This window comes from Idiotropiscis lumnitzeri, chromosome 3 (assembly GCF_059441095.1).
Source record: "Idiotropiscis lumnitzeri isolate Australia: NSW breed Sydney's pygmy pipehorse chromosome 3, RoL_Ilum_1.0, whole genome shotgun sequence".
Lineage (NCBI taxonomy): Eukaryota > Metazoa > Chordata > Actinopteri > Syngnathiformes > Syngnathidae > Idiotropiscis > Idiotropiscis lumnitzeri.
In genome coordinates this window covers 4,884,460-4,909,776 of record NC_142393.1, presented here as the reverse complement: position 1 = coordinate 4,909,776, position 25,317 = coordinate 4,884,460, and the positions used below count along the sequence as shown (strand labels likewise).

General features: G+C 41.9%; 1 protein-coding gene across 3 annotated transcripts in view; it reads right to left on the bottom strand.

Moving 5' to 3' along the window:
• The window catches only part of agap1 (ArfGAP with GTPase domain, ankyrin repeat and PH domain 1), a 62,178-nt gene that overhangs the window by 23,149 nt on the left and 13,712 nt on the right, over window positions 1-25,317 (bottom strand). For 2 of the 3 annotated variants that reach the window (XM_088291953.1, XM_088291951.1), the window contains 8 exons: window positions 17,806-17,864; window positions 17,634-17,721; window positions 15,606-15,691; window positions 15,325-15,466; window positions 13,329-13,463; window positions 9,741-9,868; window positions 8,134-8,289; window positions 7,958-8,050 (listed from right to left, as the gene is read on the bottom strand). In XM_088291953.1, coding sequence (XP_088148079.1) covers window positions 7,958-8,050; window positions 8,134-8,289; window positions 9,741-9,868; window positions 13,329-13,463; window positions 15,325-15,466; window positions 15,606-15,691; window positions 17,634-17,721; window positions 17,806-17,864 — 887 coding nt within the window. Of the gene's footprint in view, window positions 1-7,957; window positions 8,051-8,133; window positions 8,290-9,740; window positions 9,869-13,328; window positions 13,464-15,324; window positions 15,467-15,605; window positions 15,692-16,164; window positions 16,180-17,633; window positions 17,722-17,805; window positions 17,865-25,317 lie in introns of all 3 variants that reach the window. The other variant, XM_088291950.1, reaches the window with a different exon arrangement.

Here is a 25,317-nt window from a genome sequence, read left to right as displayed (position 1 = left end):
CAACGGAACCGACCAGGAGGGACCGTGTTCAAGAACACAGGACTTGCACTAAATTTGATTAAAATTCACTGGTCTGCAACTTCACCATAAATTAATGTATTTCTATTTAAAAAGTACTCATTGACTCTCTTCCTATATACATTTATGTCCGGCTCGAATTTTGCTAAATTAGCCGAAACTAGACCACAATCCGGCTTATTTCCATAAACATTATACATGTGTATTGAAATTCATACTGACGTGCACTGTCCCTAACCTAAAAGAGGATTTAAAAAAAAATTGCATATTGCATGACACATGAAGAGTAAAACGGTATATCCAAAGCTTGGATTAAGTTAGTGACGGCTTCCTGTTGTTCAGTCGAGACAACGCTTTAATCAAAAACGTCCACTAACGAGTCTGAGTGCATTTAGCGCCATAATCACGCAATTGTCCGTCTCGGCGTACACGAGTGCCTTAACGAGCTTACGACATTTGCCGGCGTCATTTAATTGTCTGACTTTTTCCCTCTTCAGGCTTGTTAACGTCGCCGCTTCTCTGCTCGCCGCTCCTACGCACATCAGCCGCAGCTGACTGAGCAGCGAGGCCGGGCCACCGCCGCCCACACTTCATTTGTGCTCCATTCATTAGGTGAGAGAGCACGAAGGTCGCGTAGATGGCGGCGAGGAAAGGCATGGCGAGGGGAGGAGTGACGGGGGGGTAATGGGAGGCGGCGGCAGCGGATAAAACTGTCCACTGATTAGCAATTAAAGCCGTGCTGCCACGCGTGTCACTCCACTGGACCTCAACAACATTAACACGCCGACACAGGATATTAATAGAGTCCAGCCGTAAAGGGAGGAGGGGGTTTGGGGGGGGGCATGCGGCGGCAACACCCAAAGAGGAGGAGACGAGTGAGGGTAGAAGCACACTCGGAGCTGCTCTCAACGCTCAGCTTTGATTAAGACAACCGGTATTTGAGGGAAGAGGTTGAAATGAATTGAATTAAGACAACCAGTGGTTGAAGGGACGAAGGAGCAGCAGGCCCACGGTGACCGCGCATGAAATAATCGGAGAAACACGACATCCTCACGCAAAAGTGCAGGCATTCATTTGCAAGCAAATTCAAGTGACGCCATCAGGTCATACTTTTACTCTGCAATTTGTTGTTCTCATAGCAGCACATGCAAATAGGTCAGACCTGAGCCCTATTTAGCGACGTCTTTAATGTTCCCGCTGAGGCACGGCTATGTTTCCACATATTTCTTCTCGTTTTTCTGGCTGCAAATGAAGAACGAGAACACGCTGTATTAACATAAAGGCCGCTTTTTAACACAGCCACTGTAGAGAGAGGTCCGTTTTGTTTCTGAGACAAGCTTGCCAGTAAATCCTTCTTTGTAATCATTAAAGGTTTCCCAAAAACATTGACAGGTCATCCTTCTGATTTGAACACCTCATTACGCAAATTAAAATACCAAAGTAGAATTGACTACCAGATTTCAATGGGATTTTTTTTCCCCACCTCCTCCCCAAGTTCAAGCGGATCAGGAACGGGACCAATTTTGAAGACGTGGACGACATCAGGGTAGCTATTACGAAACAATCCATGAAGGTTTGACAAAGAAGGCTCGGAAAGACCGTCAGACTCCAAGATTACTTTTGAAGGGGAAAACTTTCTATTTAGATTTGAAAGCATTTGTCAACTCAGCCTTGGAATTCTTTCTGAAACACCGCATAAACACATTCTGCAACTTTCAGTAACGAATGCGGCAATGAGATAGTCAGAAGGTGTCCAAGATTGTAATGACCTGCGGTGATTGTTTCATTGCTAACATTCCTCACGTTGGTCTGTCCGAAAGACTTTTTGGGACAGGAGACATCAGCGGATTAATTTGAGTCATCCGTCCCCTGTGCATGACATGCGATCACTTTGCATGAGGGTGAGGCTAACTGAACGCTGACGGCTAATATGTTTCATTATGTGCGTCTGCAGGCTCCGTGACACACACGGCACGATTCGCCTTCAGGAGCGGGCTGGCTGTCATGACGGCACACAAGGTCTCTGTGTGGCGAAATAAATATGTCCTCAGATATACTCACTTGGCACTTCCCCGCCCCATGAAGTATTGTGGCCTAGTGCTTAGGAAAAGGTCGATAGCTGGGGGGGGGGGGGGGGGGGAGGCCAGGTTGATGGCGAGATGATGTCATTTGTTAAGCGTCCCAAAATGTCCAAAGGCGCTGGCGAGCGTCACAGAAAAGCTCAGGTAGAGGAAGCTGGACCGTGAATAAAGACTGAAAAGAAGTAGTGCTTAGGAAAGGTCGCTTGTTGACAGGACGCTGAGAGATGAGGTCATTCATTAGAAGACACATGAGGCTCGTACCGGGGGGGTCGTGCAACAGTCACGTGTCAGACAAAGATGTTGAATACGCTTAGAGTACGTTCCAGAAAGTCGCAAACTGCGTGTCTAACTTTGTACTCCCAGAATCAGGTCCAAGGGGGGGGGAAAAAAATAATAAAGTATGCGTATATATATATATATATATATATATATATATATATATGAAATGTAAAAAATAAAGAAAATACACCACCAAAGAAAAAAATGGATACATTTTTTAGGAGACCAATTAGAATATCTCTAACAACCATTCGCAAGCTCCACAATTTGTTTTGCAAGAATGCCTTTTTTTTTTTTTTTTGTCTACCAAGCGAAGTGGTCCAAACGGCCCTTAAGCAGAACACTATCACCATCATGCGCGCTCACAACCAAGCCTCTTTTGTGTCAAGCAGTCAAGGAACTTTCCTGGTCTGCTATAAACTAATAGAGTATTTAATCCCTCCATCAACCCGATGTTGCTCACACAAAGGACGGTCCCGGGTGTGATCCAAAAGGAGATACAGGGGACGCTCAATCGGCGAGACAGAGGAGGACACGCTTTCCACAGAACGGACAGATCTCTGAGGAGCCGCAGCCCTTTTGTTCATGGAAATCCCACAAGAGTAGGAAGCTAAATTGGAGGTGTCACCCTTAGACAGCAGACTTTGGGGGGGGGGGTGACAGTGGGTGGGAGGGAAGCTGGACGCTGCCTCCTCTATCGCGCCGGCCATCGCAGCTCATCCATCACGCTCTCAGACAGCGCGTGTGTGGTTGCACCCAGATTGCGGGCGGACTGGCCAAATGGTTACGATGGCTGATATGCGATCAACAAAAACGCCTCAGTGGATCAAACTTTTACAAACTTTGTACATTATCGGCAATTGGTTTGTGCTAAAAAACAGATTCTGAAGATGAAAAGGAAGTTGACTGAGGGCCACTTCCCTCAGAGGACAAGAAGGTTAGCAACCAAGGAAATTGGCTAATGAATGACAAACCCAAAAGCTCACTACAGCAGTTAGTTAGTTTTAGTGTATTAACAGACATAAAACACAAAGTCCCTGAGGCCAACAACGGTGATCATGCGACAAGCCCGTGGCAAACAAAAACTGGAGATGAGGCGTAATGAGTATGTTCTTTGATTGACGCCTGTGTGCCATGTTTTAATTATTCCTCCGACTAAAATGAGAGCGACGCCCCCTGCAAAATCTCATTTGCAGGGGTGAGTGTGCGTGACAAAAATGTCATCATGGCCAAAATGGCTCCGAGCAGTGACAACCTTTCACAGGGAAATGATATTTTTCCGACCCGGCGAAATGCGGATAGTGTCACCCTCGTTAAAGCCTTGATAGCAGGTCTTTAATATTCACCGTCTTAATTAGGGCCACAGTTAATTTCATTAAATTCTTTGGCTGCTAAATGAAGCAGATTATGAGACATCTTTTATTGCCAAGCGTGAAATTACAGCCTGCAAGCCGCCAATGACGGCCCAAACTAATGAATTACAGGGTAAATAACATCCGAATTAACCATGCAATTTAACTCCTGACAAAGCAGCGGGCGCCGAGAGGGGACGAGCACACTTGTCAAAACCAGCCAGCCCCGTACCCGTCTGCAACGGAGAGAGCCAATTACAACACTAATCGCCTCCTTGCAGCAAGGAGTGCTGTCCCATGTCAGGAAGTGTGTCACGTAAACTATTATCTCAGGAACAGTGGGCGGGGTCCCCAAAAAGTTTAAAGGTTCCCATTTTTTTCATATTCGTTCAATTAGCTTTCAATTGTCAATCATTTCAAAATCATTGAAAATCATGGAAAATTCAAACTACCGTATTTTACGGATTACAATTCACACCTTTTTTTTTTTATATAGGTTGCCTGTTCCTGCGACTTATAGTCTGGAGCGACTTGTAAAAGTAATTTCACAGACAGCCACAAGAGGGCACTCTAGACTTATGCACTGATATCGCCTACTTCTTACAAAGACAAATGAGAATGATTGAACACAAAAGCCCCTCAAGACAATCATAATCTGCAGCTTACATATCTGAAAGTAGTGAAATTTGCATCTGAAAAGTGTAAATCGAGCAGTAGAAAGAATGTTTGGAGTGAATTATAAACTTCTTAAGGCTACTCTTACCACGATGAAAAACCCCCCCAAAAAAAGATAGCTAGATGTCCACAGCCATAAAGGAACGCGTTCGCCAGTGACTGCTTGAACAACATGCAGCGGGAGTCACCGGTGACTTTACGGTAATTCTCCACGCTCAGGTCGTTGCCAAGGCGATGAATAGAAAGGACTTTGCGGGCGGACCTTCTTGGTGCTTCCACTTCATGAAACACAACAGCCTTTCTATGAGAGCACGGACTGCCGTGTCCCAAAAGCATTATCAGGAATGCTGGACACCATTTCTGTTCATGTTTTTTTTTTCGCGTTGCTATATAACCATCGTGTTTGCATATCTTACAGCTTATTCTCTTTTCTTTTATCAATGTTATTACTTGCCTTTCCAATAGCAAATGTCTGTCTAGTATTTTGCTAAATAAATTACCCGCACAAAATACGAATCATACTCCCGTGCGACTTATGTTTGTTTGTTTTTTTTTATATTTTTGAGTACCACAAGTGATTTACATTAATGTTTGATTAAATGGGAATTTATTTTGTAAATAATAAAATATTGTTTAACAGGGGCTTTAAGTACATGTAAAAATAATATACTAGTCAAAAAATGTCAGTCTTGGAGAAAATACAACCACTTATTAGGCAATTCTATTTTTGGCTAATAATCAGAATTGAAATCATTTCAAAATCCAGTCTTATTCAATTAAAACATTGTTATCAGGGAACGTGGGAAATAGATGTTCATATTATTAGGAAAGTCTGGAAGGCACTGACTGTATACAGCCCCCCTTTCGCTTCCTGTCAGCACTCTCCTCATCAGACATCATTCATATTCATCCATTACTGCAAGGCGCACGCACGCAGGCATGCAACTTAACGTTGACTGACACCAGTTTGCTTTTTTCATCATGCTGCGATCTGCTCCTGTCATTATGATTTCAGGTAATCATGTTGACTCATCCTTTCAGAGTAACTTTTGCAATTTCATTTGGGGAAATTTGGTCAGTTTCCCTGCTAATGACACACGGCATTGTTATTTTCATGTCATATTTTCCGCACATACACATGCGTGCAAAGACTTCTGCTGTTGTAGCTTAAAATCATTTATCATTAAAGCACAGTGGCAGAACAATGTGATTTTTTTTAATTGCTAACTTTAATGTTGATGATTTTCAGTAAGTTTTAAAAAAAAAAAAGCACTTTCCACATCTGTTGGATTGATACATTTGCTCTTCTCTTAAAAAAATAAATAAATGATAATCCTTCAATGTGTATTTTTCCGCAAGAAACAGGTTGCCCCCCAATAAAAACATATTGAAAAGAAATCCACAAGTAGGTGAATCCACATCTGCCGAACTGTGAGGATCCAGCGAGCGTCCGTGGTTTTGTTGCAATCATTATTTTTATGATTACTTGTTTATGCGCAATAATAATATTATTATTAATAATATTATTATTAATAATATTATTAAAAAATAATACTAATACTAATAATACTAATATTATAAATAATAATAATATAATAATAATAATAAAAATAAAAATAATAATAATAATAATAATGTATTGGAGGCTGTGACTATTTTTTTCAGGGGATTAATTTGTCAGTTTTTTTTATTCTATTGATTTGATATCATTTGAAGAACATGCTGGATCACAAGCTTCACTGTAGTTATGTAAATTTGTATTTGTGTGACCGTGACATGCTGTTTTGGAACAACTTCCACTGAATGTTCAGGCCTGTATGATGTTTGAGTAGAATCCTGGCTTGATTGGTCAAAATACTTTGTTTATTCGACAGCTACCATTGCCTGTCTTTGGCTCCCTTTCTTTTTTTTTTTTTTAAATTCATTTTTTTTTCAAATGCGTGTACTTGGCGTATAAGTTCGCCGGTCCATCATTAGTTCCTAGAACTCCTCGGTAAACTGCCTGACAGAGACTTGAGTGAGCTGTTCGCCTTCCCTGCGCCAATTAGCGGCTAATTAGCGAAGTGCAGCAGATGTGGAGGAGTAAACAAAGCTGGTTGCATCCGCTGCATTCCAGAAAAAAATGATTCCAAGGTTTATTATTCAGCGGGACATTTCACTCACCATTAGGTTTGCAGAAACTCGCATCGGAAGAACGTTTCATCACATAATTTTGCCAACATTTGAAGGAAAGTGGCAATGTAATGTACGACAAATCTGTTTTTGTTTCGACTTATTTGGACGTGAACACGTGGATGAGCAATCCGTGACAGTTTGACAAAAATGACCGTATCTACTAATATGCAAATAAATAAATGTGCATGTTTTCAAAAAGGCAAGTGTGTAAATATAATACGTGCACAGGACCAATTAGGTCAGACTGTTCCTGTTACTGTGACCCATCCACTGCAACGGGTATTTTTAATGAGCGTACTTCTCGCAAAAAAAACTACTTCTTTAAAAAGAGGCGGGCTGAACCGGCATCACCTCGAGTGGCCCAGAGTCGCTCTAATGAGATCAGGAGGGCTCACCCAAATGGCACAGAGGTAAGCTCTCTGCAGTTCAAACCCCCATAAACACTCGACGCGTCGTCCAACTGATTTCCTCTCTAATCTTTATGACTGACAGCTCCTGTGAGGGTTCAAAATCGAGCCGTTTCGTTTGACCTCCCTGGTGAACACGCAACGGGACATGAGGAAGAGAAACATAGATTATAACATCAAGAGGCCACTTTCATTTCTATGTGATAATGACGCACACAAACGCACACATGCGCACACACACAAGCGCAGTAAGACGTTTGTTTTACACTTGGCAAGAGTTCAACTATCATTGTCAGATAATGGAGATTCCTTTTCAAAACAAGTCACGTGCTTTTGGCACTCCGACTGCTCTCAAACTAAATGACTGCCACAAAAAAATCTGAACTCCGCCCACGGAGACGCATTTAGAGAACGGGGTTTTTGAAATAGACCATGGGAACGCCGTCCCGTGGCAATTACCGATGCCTCTGCAGCGGTCTCGCCTGCTCTCTCTCCCGGTGAGACGGCCCCTAATCAGAGATGCAATTTGTTCATTAGGAGATTACAAACGAGGCTGCGGCGCCGACACGAGGGTCATGATTAGCGCTCGCTAATTGCCTGATATGCTTGTCGGGAGGAGAGCCCGCCGCCGCTGAAACACGTTGGCCGCAAATTAAGAGCCAATTCCGACGCACCGCTCGCCGTCACAGCAGGTTGCTCGCCCTCCCCTTCCTCTCGGTCCTCTTATTCCTTTAAAGTGCTACCGCTCCCGCCAAAGCGCTCAGCTGCAGATGAGAGGGCGAATGCAAAGGAAGCAGCTTGAAGTGCTCCGCGATGGCGTGAAGTGGGCGATCAAGTGGGGGAACAGAGGGAGGGGAGGCGCGAGTCTCCTAATGATGCGCTTGGAGGACCCAGGAGAGCTTGGTGCGCTAATTGATGTCAAGTGTGTGATTTCACTCTTAATGAAGAGCTAGCAGACAGGAAGTCTTACCTGTTTGATGGGAATAGCTCGCCCGCTGCCGATGCTGTCGGCGCGAGCCTCCAGACCTTTCTTATCCTTGTCCGTCTCGCTGGTCTTCCTCGACTGTTGCAAGAGAGGCAGTCACGTCACTCACAATGACAATGATGTCATCGCCAGGCCTCAAGCAGGCGTTGGCGCAAACTGACCGTGAAGAGGTTGGAGCGGCGCTTGGACTGCTTGCGGACGGGCGTGGGCGTGTTGGTGCTCTGCGGCACGTCGATGCGCAGCTCCTTCTGGCTCGTGCTTGGCGTGGATGGCACCGATGACGAGTAATCGCTCAGACTACCGCCGCCATTACTTGTCTGAAACAAAAAGACATTCAGGAAGTGGAAAACAAGTATAACGATACTAGATGTAGTCGGGTGGCTAGATGTGGTCGGGGTCCTTCGGTGAAACACGTTAGAATATAATTTTTTAATATATTTTTTCAGAGTTACTAAATAATAATAAGCTTAAAAAAATTAAATAAATTTACTGCTACTTTTGCGAGGATTCATCCTTTTTTTTTGGGTGTCCTCTGCGTGCCTGTCGGCGATGTCACGTCAATGTTTCATTGATTCGGGAATCAAGACAGGTTAAGGGTCGGAGGGAAAACATGGAAATGTTCAATTTAGAAATATTTCACACTATATACAGACATTACATTTATACAATATGGCAACTACGGCATTTTTGCACGTTCGTCAAGAGAAACGTAAACGTTCCACATGCCGTTGCAGCAGCCGCTACTCTGGGAATAGACGGAAGTGACGTAGGAGCTGCCACGCCAACGTGACAGTAATACAGTTTTTTTTATTTTTCAATTTAGCAAATCAAAATATGTAAATACGACAGCCAAGGGTAAAAAAAAAAAGAGGCAAAAAAATATATTTGAGAAATACGTGATTTATGCGTGACGTCATCAGCAGGATGGTAGCCACCGAAGGACCCCGACCACATCTAGTACCGACACCGGCAGGGGACTGACGCCTCGTTCCACAAAGCAATATGACGTGATTTGGTTACGTTTGTTGTTTTTGTCCGAAATATCAGCCCGGTATCATTTTTCATCACCCTTTCACTGATTTACGAGTCACTACTCCCAAATGCACGATAACTTTAAAAGTGAACCAAATTTAACCTTCTGTGAACGTTTCAATGCATATATTCAACTGGTCAGCGTTTCGGTACTTCTTGCACAACTCGCTGTTCTCTAACAGAAACTGAATGGCCCAATTCACAACAAGCGTTTGATCTATGATCGAACCAATACATTTCCTGCTTCAATTACAATTGGCATTTAAACGGTCTTCTCCGTCATGCGGTTCACATTTTGACACCAACAATTGATCAACTGCTCAAATAGGAGGCGGCCACTGAGCAAAGAGCGTTTCCGGGAGGTTGCAACAGAGAGCCTGGAAGAGTGCCAAAAGGACAACAAAGTGACATGGCTCAAACACCTGTTGTGAATTTTGCCGTTGGGTTAATAAATTCACCTGTAAAGGTTATAGTGCATTTTACGTTCACCCAACAACTGAAGATCCTTAACTTTTTGTGAGTACAGTAATAATTAAATATGCATCGCTTGTGAATGGTGAAATCAGAGGAAATAAAGTCCAATGATTGGTTGCCAGACTGTCACTGTCATGGAGGAAAACTCATTTTTCAAATTTGAAATACACCTTAATGACATGACGCCATGTGCGTTATGACAGTTCCACGTCCAAACTATGACACTACTGTGTTAACATTTGTCATCAAATGCCCAACTGACCTGGTTAACCTGGACGTTGGTCACTTGCGTGGTACAGATGGACGAGTGACTCGGGGAGTTTGGAAGCGATTTGCAAGGGCCTATGGACAGCTGCTGCTTCTTCCGAGTGGCAACGATCTTCTGAGCAACTGCAATACAATCCAGTGTTAATCTTTTTGCAGAGATACAAATACTATACAAATATTTGACCTAGTGGGGTGACAATTCGTCAGATTAATCTAAGTCAATCTCAGTGGCAGCAAAGCCTTGAAAATGAAAACAAGTGTATCACAGAACATTGATTATATTTGCACTTCAAACACCACTGAAAAAAACAGAACAGAGGTTGAACGGGCATAAAAGCTGCACAAGTTTGCTTGAAAGGAGATGAGAGAGTTAAGACTTCACCGAGTGTCTATATTGGATCCAATAAACACAGACGACGCGATTGTTTTAATTGAACTCGTTAAAGTTGGTTGATGAGGAGCCCATCGTAAACATTTACCTCCCGGCAATGCAGGGTGAGCCAAGGGCAGACACTGAGAGAAGACGTTAGGGTGGAGGACGTGGCAACACAGACCACGTGAACAAGTTTCACTTGAGTTAGTGGTGAAACGGATCATCTTTAACCCGCGATCCGCACCATGGGTCGGGCCGAGCACGATCCGGCAATTCGCTATAAAAGCAGCAGAGGAAGTGGAAAACTCTCATGGCTCACTAAAGTCCCACGTATGAGATTAGATTATTTAGACGAATCAGGGTGAAACGACTCCACAAATTGATGAGAGAGGATTTTTTTTTTCTGCATTTTATCCCACACCGTCACTCGGACAGACATGCCAAGGAAGCTGCACGTCGCCTACGCAAAGGCCAACGTCAAAGTAAAGATTACTAAATTATAATACATTGAGTCATTGACTCCTGAGCAGACTTTCACTTCCAAGTTGGCCGCATGGTGGCGTGATGGCTAACCTTGACTACTGTTTTTGATGTTTCGGCTTGCCTTATCGCAGTTTTAATTGACATGACGTAGGCACAAACATCAACATAACGCCATTCCAAAATCATATTCAGTCGCTAATTAAGAAAAAAAGCTGACAAAGTGCTAGTAAATTATGCGGTCATTGTATGATACGGAACACGTCTCCGGCGTTAGAGGCTAGCAGCTAGCTGTTAGCATTAGCAACACGTGCCCGGCTGGTAGCTCAACCGTTGGCTTACTTTTTATTTTAACTTTTTTTTTTTCCAATATTGTGGACCAAGATTACATGTGCCTTAAATTGCACTTCGACGTCTTTATCATAATGAAGAAATACCACTTTTGTTCATTAAATAATTTTAAGAAAACATTAAGATCAAAATGTCTGGCAGGATACCCTGTTAATTTTTATACTGTGCCATGTATGAAAAAAAGAACGTATCCTGCCTTATTTTGTGTTAAATTGCATCCTTAAATCCTGAACGACCATATTAGGCAGAAGTTGATTTTTATTTTGTTTATGGGCAAAAGCATTTTATAGAATAAATGCAGATAAAGTTTTACTTCAGTTTTTTTTTTCCCGGCCTGAAAAATAATCTGATCCGGTTAGGTCTCAGCGAGTGGGTTCTGTACTGAACTTCATTTGGACGCTGGCTTCCTTCTGCAGTCTCAAAAATAATGATGTGGATGTCTGTATAGATCTGCGTTCTGTTAGGTCAGCATGCGTGCAGCTAGAAGGTAGTGTATGTGTTAAGAACAGTTATTATAAGGATGCGCTAAATATTTAAACCGCACATTTAATTTAATAATTTAATTAACAATTTATCTTCCTCCATCAATCACAACCCCGGTGTGAGAGGCGACCACTTGCTTTAATATCAGCGCTCTGATCAGATTTATGGCAGAATGTCACATAAAGATGGTGGTGGGAAGAAAAGGGGCGGTGGGGCGCTGAGTCTGCAATCTGTAAAGTTAATCTGTGACAGGAGACATTTTAAAACCTAAAAATCTGATCATTTATGGACACTCTTGAAAAGCTGTACATTGGGCAACATCCCCAAAAATATGTGCGGCAGTAAAATTTGAAGTCCACACTCACGGGGAATTGGCCTCAATTAATCTGATACTACTAAACATCCAAACACCCATCAAGGCGGCTGCTTTATGCTTAGTGGGGAGTTGAGGGCTAACGATCCCTTCATGAAGATCACTTTTGTTGCGGAGCTAGGTTTGGATTGGGTTTGTGTACTTCAAGTTGAACACGCGCACACACACACACACACACACAGACATTCAATTATTAAAAACATGGCGTAAAACTTTACTTTGTTTTCATGGTATTCTAATAGCAACGTAGCAACGTGTGTAGCCTGCAGGTGAACTTAACGTGTGTATGTGTTGTACTGGATGAACATTAGCGAGTGCTCATCTCAGCTTGTTAGGGAGTGTGAACGATGTGCTCGGCTTCCACACTTTGACAGATAAGAAAGAAGCCACAGACGTGTGTGTGTGCGCACGTGTGTGCATTTGGGGCTCATGTCGCCGTAATTAGGCTAATTAAATTAGCGCGCTGATGGACGAGGACCACAGCGTAGTCAACCTCGCCCCTACCCCCTCCTTCCCTCACACAGAGGTCACTTCTCCCAACTGGACGAGGCTTCACTTCTCATTACATGTCATATGCGCACGCACGCACGCACACACACATGTCACAAACTACAACAAATAAGCCAGTCAGTGCTCATTCACAAAACATTACAGAAATGAAAACAAATATTGTGAAATTATGACACCATGCACCCTTCAAAGAGGTTGCCATGGCAACAAGACAAATGCAAATTTGGGAATGACTAAATATTGTCTCATTCAACTTCAATGTGGTGATTTGCAACTTGAAGACAAGCGTGCACAAGCAGGTGACTTTCTCCCTTTATATTTGAGCAGGACACGAGCCAGATGCATGACGCTCATTCACACTTCAACACAAAGAACCGAACACAAACTGTGGCGTGTATTCACCAATAATCATGAATTTTCCTTCTCCTTTTTTAAAACCTTTTTGTTTTAACTTTGCTAACTGATTTAAAATACTTCTTCTAGGTCAAGTATTTCTATTTGGTTAAATGGATTTTTAAAACATGCAGTGTACGAATGGACCAGCGTGTATTGAAATGAATAGATGGACAGCTGGACCACAAGTGGTTAATCTGCATGCACTGTCTTCCCTACATTCGCCCAGCTTAATAGCAAACTTGGAAGTATAACTATAGCAACCTGGAACTTCCTCCTATAGATTCAGTGAGAATCGGGATTGCTTGATTTCTAAGTATGGACGCTGTGCATCCGGGCCATGGAATAGCAGCCATATCTGGACCTAGGTAACTGTGGGCGTGCCGGTCCTTTAATGTGTCGGTGTTTTATGAATCCTCCCGGGGAAGGCTCTCTTCTGCAGTGCCCCCTCCTCGCCTTGCTCCCCTCGCTATGATAAAACTTAATTGCTGTTCGGTTAGAGCTAAATAGCTGAGCGGGTCAATTTCCCCCCTAATTGACGGGCGATTAAGAGTTGGCGAATGTGCAGCAGGGGAATGTGACCTTCCCAGAAGACTGGACTCTGCAATGAAGATTCTCACCATCCTGGAAGACGCGCTCCACATTGAGGCCGTAGGTGGCACAGGTTTCGTAGTAGGTGCAGCGCTTCAGGTCGTTGGACAGTTTTCTGGCCCTGCCGTCGTCAATCACCCTCGGGTTGGATGAGCTGATGGCATCTGGGGAGAATACTTTTATATCAGCGAATGGATTCAAACTTGAAAAAATATTTCAGATATGCGTGTTTAAAGCAAAATATCACACACCAATGACTATCCCTTGTTCATTCCAAGCCAATGCTACTGTCTTACCCATTTACATATTGCACAATTTGGTATTTGGCGCCATCTGCTGGCTTTGGGTGAAAGTGAGCTCAGAGTCAAAGAGACAATAGTACTGTCCAGAACTTCACCATGACCACAATCACTGGACGTTCTCGACCAATACGACTTTAACAGGATTTTATCAGGATGTATGAAATAGTGAAAATCATCAAAACCCTTCAATGTAATAAAAACATGAAACTACGACTTTAATAATAATAACCAATTGAGTGTTTTCCTGTAGATGAATTTGTGTTTGTTCCAAAGATGATGTAGATAGTTGGTTCTTTTCAAGACAAATACAATGCATGCTTTCCCTATTAAAGAAGTTCCCAATTGTCTAACTAAAAGGTCTCTGATATTCCTCAATCACAATAAAACAAAAATAATATTCGTCCAAAGTTTGGAAAAAAAGAGTAAGCAACTACAGTTCAAAAGGAACAGAATTATTTAAAATTCCAAGATGTATAACCAAAGTGATTAAAGAGTATAACAGTGAAGTATGTAGATTTAATGAACAACCTCAATAAAGACACAAAAGAGTCAAGGTCAATTAATATACTTAAAAAGCTCATTAAATCAAGGCTGTTAAATAATTATGAATTGGTTAATTAAGATAGTGGACTGTGACAAAGGTAAAAAAAAAAAAAGATTCTGGTTAATGTATTTAATTGGGGGCAAAAGGGGAAATTGAAATGCAAAATGTAAATGTTAGCTTTTAAAAATGTGAGGAAGAAAATATTTTTTTCTCCCTCCATCAAATTTGTCTGCTTTTTGGTGATTAAATGAATTCAACAAGCCCAAAAAAAATTACAGTAACATTCATTTGTAACATTTGAAATTATTCCGTTTTAGAGGTGCGGGCCTGTTTCAGACAAATGAGCCACTGCTCATGCAATGTTGAATCGGGACCGATGCAGGTTACAGATTTTGTTAGCATGACGACATAAGAGAGAGCTAAAGCGATGCAAGTGGCTATTGAGTCTGAAGAGAAATGTGAGCCCTCAAAACAGAAATAACAACAATAAAAATTAGCATTTTTAATCATGGATTCGTACTTTATCACAGATTCGCCCAACTACAGCTGTCAATTAGTGCGAGGATCCTTGCATGTGGTGCATGCAGAATACAAAAATAAATCCTCACAACAGCTGAGGAGTATATGGTGGTTAAACTCCGATGTTAAAAAATTGCTCATTTTTGCCCAGCCAGTTCTACATCATGACTCGGTGTGGGCACAATTTAAGGTCATAATTGGTCAGAATTCCAAATGGCATAATCAATAACTTGGTTGACTTTGTTGCTTTGTGTTGCCAGCGGATATTTCAGGAAAGATCTTCCTCTGAAGTGCAGAAAATACTTTGCAGTAGTTGTACACTACCTGCACTTCAGTGTGTGTATCAACAACTGGAGACCACAGCGGTGAAGTGGTAGTGGTGAATATTAATCATGTCGACTGGGAAAATGGATTAAACACACATTCAAATGTATTTAATTTGGAGAACAGATTCATTATCCGAACAAACGCAGTAACAAGCTGGATTAGGGAGCTAATTAATCGCGTGGCTCGACGCACCACTGAATTTGTATTGTTCCCTCTATCCTAAGTGTCCCTACATGAACTCTCCACCAGATGGCAACAGTGTATAAGACAAAAAAAACTGTTGGCGCACATCTGCGTGAGCGGCATGTGTGTTCGCGTGTGCTGAGGTCAAACCTTGCGTTCCAACTAAGACCAGTGGCAAGTCGGCAGCGTTCCTGTAGTTGGCAAGCCGGTTGAAGTAGTGATAAACTGTCTGGAAGCTGATCTCATCCTCCAGACTGAAGACAAAGATGACTGCATCAACCCACAAAGCGAACTGCAGATGGAAACAAGCCAATTAGGAGACGGAAGTAATGTGACTCATCACATCGTGGATAGATTACACAAACAGACTCTTCCACCTTGATCACGTAAAGGTCGTCATTGGGGTTGTGCGCCACGCATGCAGTACTCACCTGTGCCTCCGGGGGGCCCCCTTCATCCCTGATGAGCAGCAGGTGACTTTGTCCATCAACCATCATCTCCTTCTTAAAGCGACCACCTAAAGAAAGCATTACTTACATTAAATAAAATGACTCGACATTTATTGAGCCAACTGGACTATTACGCAAATTATTTCAGTTGGAATGATACTACTGACGGGATGAGATTGGGTGTTGACGACCTCTAATTGGAAGATGTTCGGCTACGTAAAATGCTGTAATGTCGATGAGAGATCATGAACGCTGAATTATATCTCAGAAGCGAGAAAGGAAAGAAGGATTACTTCCATCACCAATGATGGACGATTGATGATGATGATGACGAGTGACTAAGAGCAAACTACGATGATTTTGTATCAGCCAGGCGAGTTTAGCTTGAGGTTCAGTTTTTTTTTCTCAATTTTATTCCAGCATAGTTAGCTTTTAAGAACCAATGATGTGATTTAATGGAATCCCAGCCGTCTTTGCCAGGCTGCTGCAAACATCCGCGGGAGGATGGACACGGGAGGAAGGTGAAGACAAGGATAGTTACCTGCATCCACGTCAGCTAGTATACCAAGAAGCAAGAAGACAGAGAGGAGAGAAAAAAAACAAAGAAGAAGGGTGAAGAGAGCAAATATTTGGTCTTAATGCAACAGTTAGGCTGGCAAGCAAGAGATCACAGCCAAGCGCTTGAGAGAGATGCATTCAAATGAAAACTGCGGAATTGCCATCTGACTTTTAACGCTGTTTCCATTTGCGTGCAGTAAATTTAGAAATGTTGCTTCCATGTGCAACTTGTTTGCACACACTTGGTGGTTAAAAACGTTCAATCAGCTGCATGCGCCGCTTGGCCGGGATACGTCTCTGCTGAGATAATACTTCTGGGTCTGAGCGTCCGTGAACACACCACTGAGCTGAGCTGCTACTGCTTTTGCGCGGCCTCAGAATAGTTCTGGTTAGCGGCTTTGTGGCGCTGTGGTTGCTGTCCTCTTCCAAAGCCACCGTCTGAGCTCTGAATCAATCGGCATGGGAATCAGGACTACGGCATATTTTTAGGCTCCAGGAATTTGAAAACAACACAGAAACGTCTTTTGGCCCGCAGCAGTGCAGCGGCCAGTCACAGATTTAAACCAGCACGCTCACCAATAAGAACATCAAACTCTTAATCAGAGCTGACACTGGAGGGAAACTGTAAACAAATAAATTGGATAGCTGCACACATACTTAACGGAGAAACCGAACACAGACAAGCGGAATGACAAATTTGTAACGCACGGGATACCAACAGATCAACCACGGTTAACGCTGTATGAAGGAAAAGTCAGAACGAGGAACAAGCGCTGAAACTTTATCAACACTTTTCTCGGGGCGGGGTCGGCTACGGTGACCAATACTTGCAGTATATTAAGATGTTCCACTTTGATTCAACATTTTTGCACGATAAAGGAATCCAAGACAAAAAGCCACCGCAGATGCAGATCGACAGGGAGGCGCAGATTTCGTGCTTATTTTTTTCTTTCTCCTGCGGAGGAGTACGGAGAAAACGGGAACGTTTACACCAAAATATCCTCAAGTTTTGGCGAGCCTTTGATGCATGCTCTCATCAAAACAAAGGAAAAAAAGGATTGGTCAAAAAAAAAAAAGAAACCTCATCAGAAGTTTTGACTTTGGCTGACAACCTCACACTTGTGCAACACTCCGATGTCAGTACTTTAAAAAAATAAACCAAAGACTTTCGAAAGGTGGATAGACAATTGAACGAAGGTGAATATCATATAAAAAAAAAAACAACAGCGGGTCTTGTGGAACCTCAATTTAAAAGTGATGCAACTTTTGAGTTTTGATATGCAAACTGTCACTTTTTTGGCATTGTAATTTATTTACATTTATTAGAAAAAAATCTTGGGGCGCACGAAGCTCATCCCGAAATTAAATCATCCACATCACATTTAAAGCGGCTCGGCGAAAAAAGTAGCGGCTTATAGTTCAGAAACTACGGTAGTTGTTATCTCTTTGTACCTTCAGGTGACTCCTCCTGGACGTACGTTCCTGTCAGGTACCTGTGGACCAACGCCGACTTCCCACTGGCCAGGTTACCCACAATGCCCTGTAGGGAAAGTGCAACTTTTCAATGAGGAGGAAACGTCATAGATTTTGATGCAACAAACTGTTGTATTGTCAGGGAACTCACCACTTTGAGTTCTGGCACAGAGCGACTTAGAGTCCACTCCTGGCTGTTCACAAACGCATCTGGATGAGGTGGGGGAAAAAAAACAAAAACATGATTGGCATTTTGACCACTCAATTTATCATGTTGCGTCAAACAAAGCATTCATTTTTAATTGACAAGCAAACAAATCGGCATTAGTAACAACAATTTACTAAATTGAAGTTTGGCTCTTCTATACCAGGCGTCGGCAAACTACGGCCCGGAGGCCACTTGCGGCCCATTTCACGTTTTAATCCGGCCCGCCGAGCTTGAAGAAAATTAAATGATTAAACCTTATTAAATGTTTTATTTTCTAAAGAATGTGTTTTTTCAAAGACACATATATTGTTGTAATGCTTTTGTTCACTTTCATTTCAAATTAAATGTATTTTTTTTCTCAGATGAGGTTACCAAAACTCTCCATCCATCTGCTCCCGGTCCGGCCCCTCTGTCAAATTTTAGAACCCATTATGGCCCACCAATCAAAAAGTCTGCCCACCTCTGATCTAGACCTACAACATATTTAAAATACATTTGAGCAGAATCCCCAGCAGGAAAAAAAGCAGATTTCAAGCAAGAACAATTGAATATCTATTACTATTTCTCAATCAAATGCAGATAGCTTCACGGTTTAGCGCAAGGCCATTGAGCGCACCCCCACTGCACCATGCACTGAGCATTCCTCTATCACATGTACAAATGATTTCTACAATCTAGATGGTTTCAAACAAAGAGGGGTCTTTTCATTTAACATGTTAATTGGGACTTGGTTTCTAATTTTGGACTGGGGTGCATTTTTGTTCATATTTGAACAGGCTGGGTCAAGGCATGAGCAGCGTATAACTCAACATACACATTTAGAATTTTTGAATTTTGCACGGGTGTCAAAACTAAATGTTTATATTGCCGCATAATTAAAGATCCCTTTCCAAAAAAATTTTAACTTCTCATGAAAATTTCCAAATTTTCCAACCCTTTGGAATTGTAGCAAAGCATCGGTGCATGTGCATTAAGTAGGCCAGTAGGCCACACCCCTTCAGACCTTCTCACTAATTCATTCGCTGCAATCTGCGAGAGCGCCAATGTGCTAAAAGCCCTCCAGGTATTGTAGAAGCTCGACCGGCTTGCACTCATATCTGACCGTTCCAGGAAATATCTAGAACATGCAATGACCTACAAATATCCATCATTTATGGAGTGCCGCACGCCAAGATGCTTCTACGGAACCAACTCGGAACGGCCCACTTAACCGTCGCTATCTGTGGGGGGAGCCTTGCCCCGAATAATTGATGCCGCCCCTGCTTTTCTTTTTTTTTTTTTTTTAATAAATGCCTTTTGTCACATTTTAAATAGTTATTAATTAGTCAGAGCTTTGGCACATTCTTTACAGGAAGAGCACAACAATACGGCAGTACATGAAAAAAAAAACTGAACAAGTGAATTCATGAATAGTGAATTGTGAATAGACGGGGATTCACAGCATTGGTTTCTTCCATTGATCTTGAATGTGGAAAATAAAATAAATGATTCGCAGCAGCTGCCAATGAATTTACGTGCACAAAAAAAAATAAAGTTTAACGGTCAGATTGACGAGTTTACATTCATTTGAAATGTTCAGTTACAATACATTTATTTATTTATTTCAATACATTTAATTCAATAGTTGGATTTTTCATGAATGCTTGACTATCCAAATGACGATGCGTGTGCATTTCTCCAACAAAAGACAATTTCTTACGTGTCTTGGTCAATGGGGTGCGACGCGATTCAAGGACGGTTTGATTTCAAAGTGGACTGATGATTTTCTTTCTTCCATTTTTTTTTTATCTTGTAATGTTTCGATATTCAATAAGTAAATCAATAAATCAATCAAAAGTGGAAGGATTCCAATTTGATTCAGTGGGATTCTGACTCGATTTGATTCGGTACGTCTCAGTTTGACAGGATATGGTGCATTGAGTTTTCTGTTGTCGTTTTACATACATATGAATCAACTTATCAGAACTGCAATTGTACCATTTCCTTCAAAAGCTATATCTCGCCAATAAAAGACTTATTCTATATTTATCGCGAAATATTTTAAAGTGGAACGATTTGATTGGGTTTGATTCGATGCGCTCGCATCTTTTAAATTAAAACCGATTTTCACATTCAAATTGTTCTTTTGTTACATCCCGAAGCAACGTCTCTTGCCACGTTTCCACACTTCTCGCCTTATCAGTCTGGACGGAATCCAAGAGAATTCAAACACACAGGAGGACATTGTAGAGGTTTTCCACAGATGCCCGCCTGTGTGGAAGCTTGCTGCCAGGCAGGATGTTGATTCAGCTGTTTCCTGTTTTTAGAGTCAGTTGCTTTGTTGTGTACTCATTTTAGCAACATTATAGAAGACATCATGCGTATTTTTTCCCCGCGCAAATTTAATAAGCACTTGCCCGTCTTCAAGCTTTTGCTAAAGGTTCTCCCCCACATACCTCTTGAACGGCAGTTCCTCCCCTCCGGGCAGGGTGTGTGCGTTGTATGCTAACTGTCATCTTACAAATGAAGGCAGCACTGGCTCATCAGTCACATGCATTATCCTACCCGCCGTTCACAATCACCCACACACATCGAAAGCAAAGATTTTTAACATCTTGCCCCTTTCTTTCAAATGTGAGACACCCCACAGGCAACAACAACAACAAAAAATCAGGATGTGCGTTGTAACAGCTTTTTTAGTGCGTGATGGACTGAACATGTGAAGATCAAAACAGCTCACACTTAATGTTCTCTTCACCGACAATCAAGAACCCCGTTAGCCAAACCAGAAGAGAGTTGTGATACCTACTAGGGCTCGTCCATATGGCCTAAAATACATATAATGGAATATAAATAGCGTCCAATTACGGTAACAATGTACATCTTGACATTAAATTAAGAGTACAAAGTCATTTAATTTAAGATTAATTCAATAAATGAATCATTTCTGAATAGATATAAATGCAGTGCATTAGAGAACAAAAACTGACAAATAATTAAAACATATGAGAATGAGGATAACACTTTTTTGTGCAAATCTCAAGTCAAAATTCTAAGTTTGGCAGCAAAATAGAGCAATAAATGAAAAGATACTGCTGATTTTTTTAATCAAAAAACTATTTTTCTTAATCATTCACATATTTGTGTCTATGGTTTCTATTTAAAAATGTAGGGGTGGGGAGCAAGCTTAGTCAATTTAATTTGATTAATCAAATCTCAAACATCAAAATGAACGCTCTGTAATCAAATAGGAAATAACCGTCCCGATAGACTGGATTGGATTATACGCAGACAAGAGTTCCGTTTTCCATTTTATAAAATTTACTACTTGTATAAATGTCTTCACCGGCGAGCTATTTTTCCTTTCTTGTAATTCCTACATTTATTTCTCCAATGTGGAATTAGAAACGGTATAAATTTGCAAAAACATAAATCGCCATGTGTTACCGTGATTGGCCAGTAGGGTTCAACTTTCTCCCTTTGGGTCAATTCATACTTTCAATCGATGATACCGTTTTTGCTGCACGCCTCTAGTACCAAAACTGATCTACGACCGGCAGCGTGCTGCCACAGGGTTTCGAGAATACTTGAAAATAGAAAGAAGCAGAAAAAGTAATAGAGGAACCGAGCCCAAGCTTCTGGCCGCTTTCAAATGTGCTTTTGTTGGGGTTTGCGGCACCAAAAAAAAAAAAAAAAAATATATCAGAGAACTGCAACCACACAAGCAAGAATTTTTGAAAAAGTACTGAATGTGTTTGCCCTCTATCATGATCTGATCTAAATGTTTTAGGAGTCACAATTTTCACAGGAAAATAAATTCGGTGCCATTTGTTGCCCCCAAGGAAATACCTTGAATATAAGAGCGATTTAATCTCTCGTCTTAAATTCATCAACCCCATTTGTTTTGGGCTGACTGAAAAATTACCCTAATTGGCCTCACTGTACATGCTCAAAATGTTTTTTTTCTCTGGCAGCTGTGTCTTGGGCATAAGCACATGTGCAAACAAACACAACAAAAAGGCTACAATACGCAATTTAAGAGATTGTCCTTTTAAAAAGCAATTGAGAGGTCTCTCTCAGATGTCAAGAAACAGCTCCTATGCATAAATTCTCTGGCGAATAAACTGGCTGACCTACATATCACGCCGACACTCAACAGATCCATCCCCCCACCAGCTTTGCACGCACACAGCTGGCACCATGCTAGCAGTTTTCATTTCATGCTAAATCAAACCAAGCCACCGTGACACCAGCTAGCTACTAACTGGTTCGCCTTGCAAATGACGCTTAGGATGCGAAGCAATGACACGTTTATGGTATGGCCTTTTTCTCCAAACTCGATTCGTCGCTACGCAAGGAAGGGCGAACGCAGTTCAAGGGAGAGTGATCCCGTCTCCTGATGGATTTGAGCCTTATATACGGTTAAGAGCTTTACGCAGCAGGGGGTGGATCACCGTGACGCGATGTTCGCACGCCAACAAGTCCTGGCCAGTATCACGTGATGACTTGGACGAAAACAAACGCATAGTAGAATCAAACTATGTTAATGAAGCAGCAATTTAGTGGTTTGGCAGTTAGTCTGTGTTGCAGGTGAAACTGGATGGATGTTGCAAGAGTGCTAATGCTGGTTTGCACTGCAGTGGGTGGGGGTTGGGTTCTTGAGCGTTCATATCACAGAGACAAACAAGTTCCTTGCCTGTTTTTACGCCAAGGGGTGCATACATAGAAATTGAAGTATGTAAGGTCCAGTTGACGAGCCAAAAACCATTTTACAGGGTAGGGCCGTGCAATTAATTAAAATTCAATTACAATTACAATTGTTACACTCAACGACTACAAAATTGGCATAATCGTAAAAAATGGCTATTACATGCAGTATATATTATATAAAAAATAATGATAAATAATAAATGTAAAAAATAAATAATAAAAATAGTTAAGATATTACTGATTATACAATACTATAGTGAGTACACGAGTTTAAAATGTGGCCGGTCTATTGAAATTTTATTTAGATGTTACAATAGTTCTATAGCAATTTATAAGTGTAGAGCAAGTAAACACAGGCATTGATGGTAAAATAAAACCATACCTGAATTTATATATTGGCACCTTTTTGTTAATTATAAGATAAAATAAATTTGATTTGTATCTCGTGTAAACTTTTTTTAGTACCCCAAAAAAAAAATCGGGATTTCAATTATTTCAAAAATAACAATTAGTATTTTTTTCATCATCGAGCAGCCCTATTAGAGGGCGCGGCAAGTGGCCCTAGGGCCATAATTTGGACACACCTGTTCAACAGCATACCACATAGTCACATACACTCACCACACGTTCTAATTTCGTACTGATGAGGAAAAAGGTGTTGAGGAGGAGGATGAAGAATACAGACACACGCTTGCACTCTTTGACCCCTACGCAACCTCTAGCAGCCACTCGATAAACGCAGCAGATGCCCAATCGTCAGTCAAGTAGGCCGCCACTTTACACTCACACATACACAAACCATGCCCAAACCGTGAGACTTACAGAAATAGTAAGGCCCGACGCATGCATAATGACGCGACAAAATAGCGCAATGGCATGAAAATAATAGTCAACAACTGACCCTCACACCCCCGGTGGTGAAAAAAAAAAACAAGATCCCTGGGGTTCTTACTGGAAACGACGATTTGAGGCGCCACATATTTTATTTCACTGAACCACAAACAACATGATGCAATTATGGAAAAAGCAAATTGTCCTGGCCACTGCAGCTACAGTATATGAAAATAATACAAAGAGGAAACTGGCGAGAATGAAGCATAGAGCGCGGCAACTGGAATCATTTATTCATTGACTGGACTTCTGCAAGTTGGTGACAGAGACTCTCCTCCTTTCTATGCCCCTGGGATAAATGAAATTAGAAATAGAGTTCAGCATTTTTGTAAAACAAAATAAATATACCGGTAAACTGCATGTATTGATCAGGCCTCGGGTTAAGGTCAAAATGACCATTTCTGAAGCATTCGGAATAGCCCATTTATTTGCACGAGTTACTCCCGCTTTTGAATGTCAAGATTTATGCACGACACACAGGCAACTTTGTGACGCAAACAGAAGTCATTTCCACTTGTTACTTTCTATCGTCAATAAAACACATTATATTCAAGCCATTCACTGCAGAAATAAAGCAGTCGGTTTCCTCCTTGCTCCGAAAGTGTGCTTTGTGCTTTTTACCATAGCTTGTGTATTTTCTGTTGAGTTGCATGTCAGACGCACAGAATCGGACACACACGAGTGTATGTCGATGTATAAAATTTTTCATTCTCACCGTAGAGATAAAAAATAATGTGAAAATGCTGCGGAGAAATGAATGTATTCACATTAAGTTCGCTATGATGAGTTAGCGGGACGCCGCATACGTATAAAAGTACTTCCGGGCCTCGGATAAGATACAACATCCACAGAACACAAAACAACGCCCTGTTCAAAAGGACGTAAACCGATCGCGTTTATGTGACCAAATATTCGGGTTAGAACGTAACATAAGTGCATATTAGTTTTTTTTCCATAGTCTTTCAAAACCCGAATACTGTCAATATTTGGGTTTTGAAAGGGTTATTGACAGCATGTAAACGCAGTCATGCTATTTTTGAGTGGCCGTTACACCGGCGATGTGATGCTGTCGCCCCGGCTTTCGAATTCGGAATCACAGCACAACCATTTGCTGGAGGTCGGCCATTCACGAAATTGAGACTCCCGCACAATCGCTTGACGGCGCAGCTGCGTTTGGTCACATGGCGAGGCGTGCGACAGCGGTCCTTAGAATATGACGGCAGAGAGATGGAGAAGGGAAGCATCCCTTCGACTTTCTGATCAGTCGAGTGCACGCCTCACATTACTTCTGCATGGATGTGGATGTAGGTCACACACATAGACACACGCACACCCCTACACACACAAACACACACACACACATTCTTTCACACAAGCATACGGCGATACTGTATTGACTGACTTCTGAGCCGAACGCTGGCACATCAGCGGGGTCAGTGTCGAGCTCTCACCCGCTCCAAATGTTTTACCACTAAAATGTTGTCAAACAGAAAATCGGCCCTTTCGAGTCCCTACACACGTTGGAAAAAAAGCCCCTGACTTGCCAGATTTCCTGTCAGCATTCATCGGGTCTGTTGGGAAGATTTTGAGGTCGGGGGTTGACAGAGCTGCACACGCCAGCAGAGTGACACTCAAGTGTCACATTCTCTCAACAGAGTGTTTTTTTTTTCTGCGTTAGATGTCAAACTGGCGGCTGTGTTTCCCCGAAGGTCTGAAGCCAGTTGGGTCCTGCGACCCGCTGTGATTCGAGCGGGACGTGAACGATCCATTTAAGCAACAGCTTACCAAAGAGCCATTTTGAAGGTGAATCATCACAAATTAGTGCGACTTCCACATTATAGCTGAACACTGTGCGTCGTTTATGAGTTGGAGTTC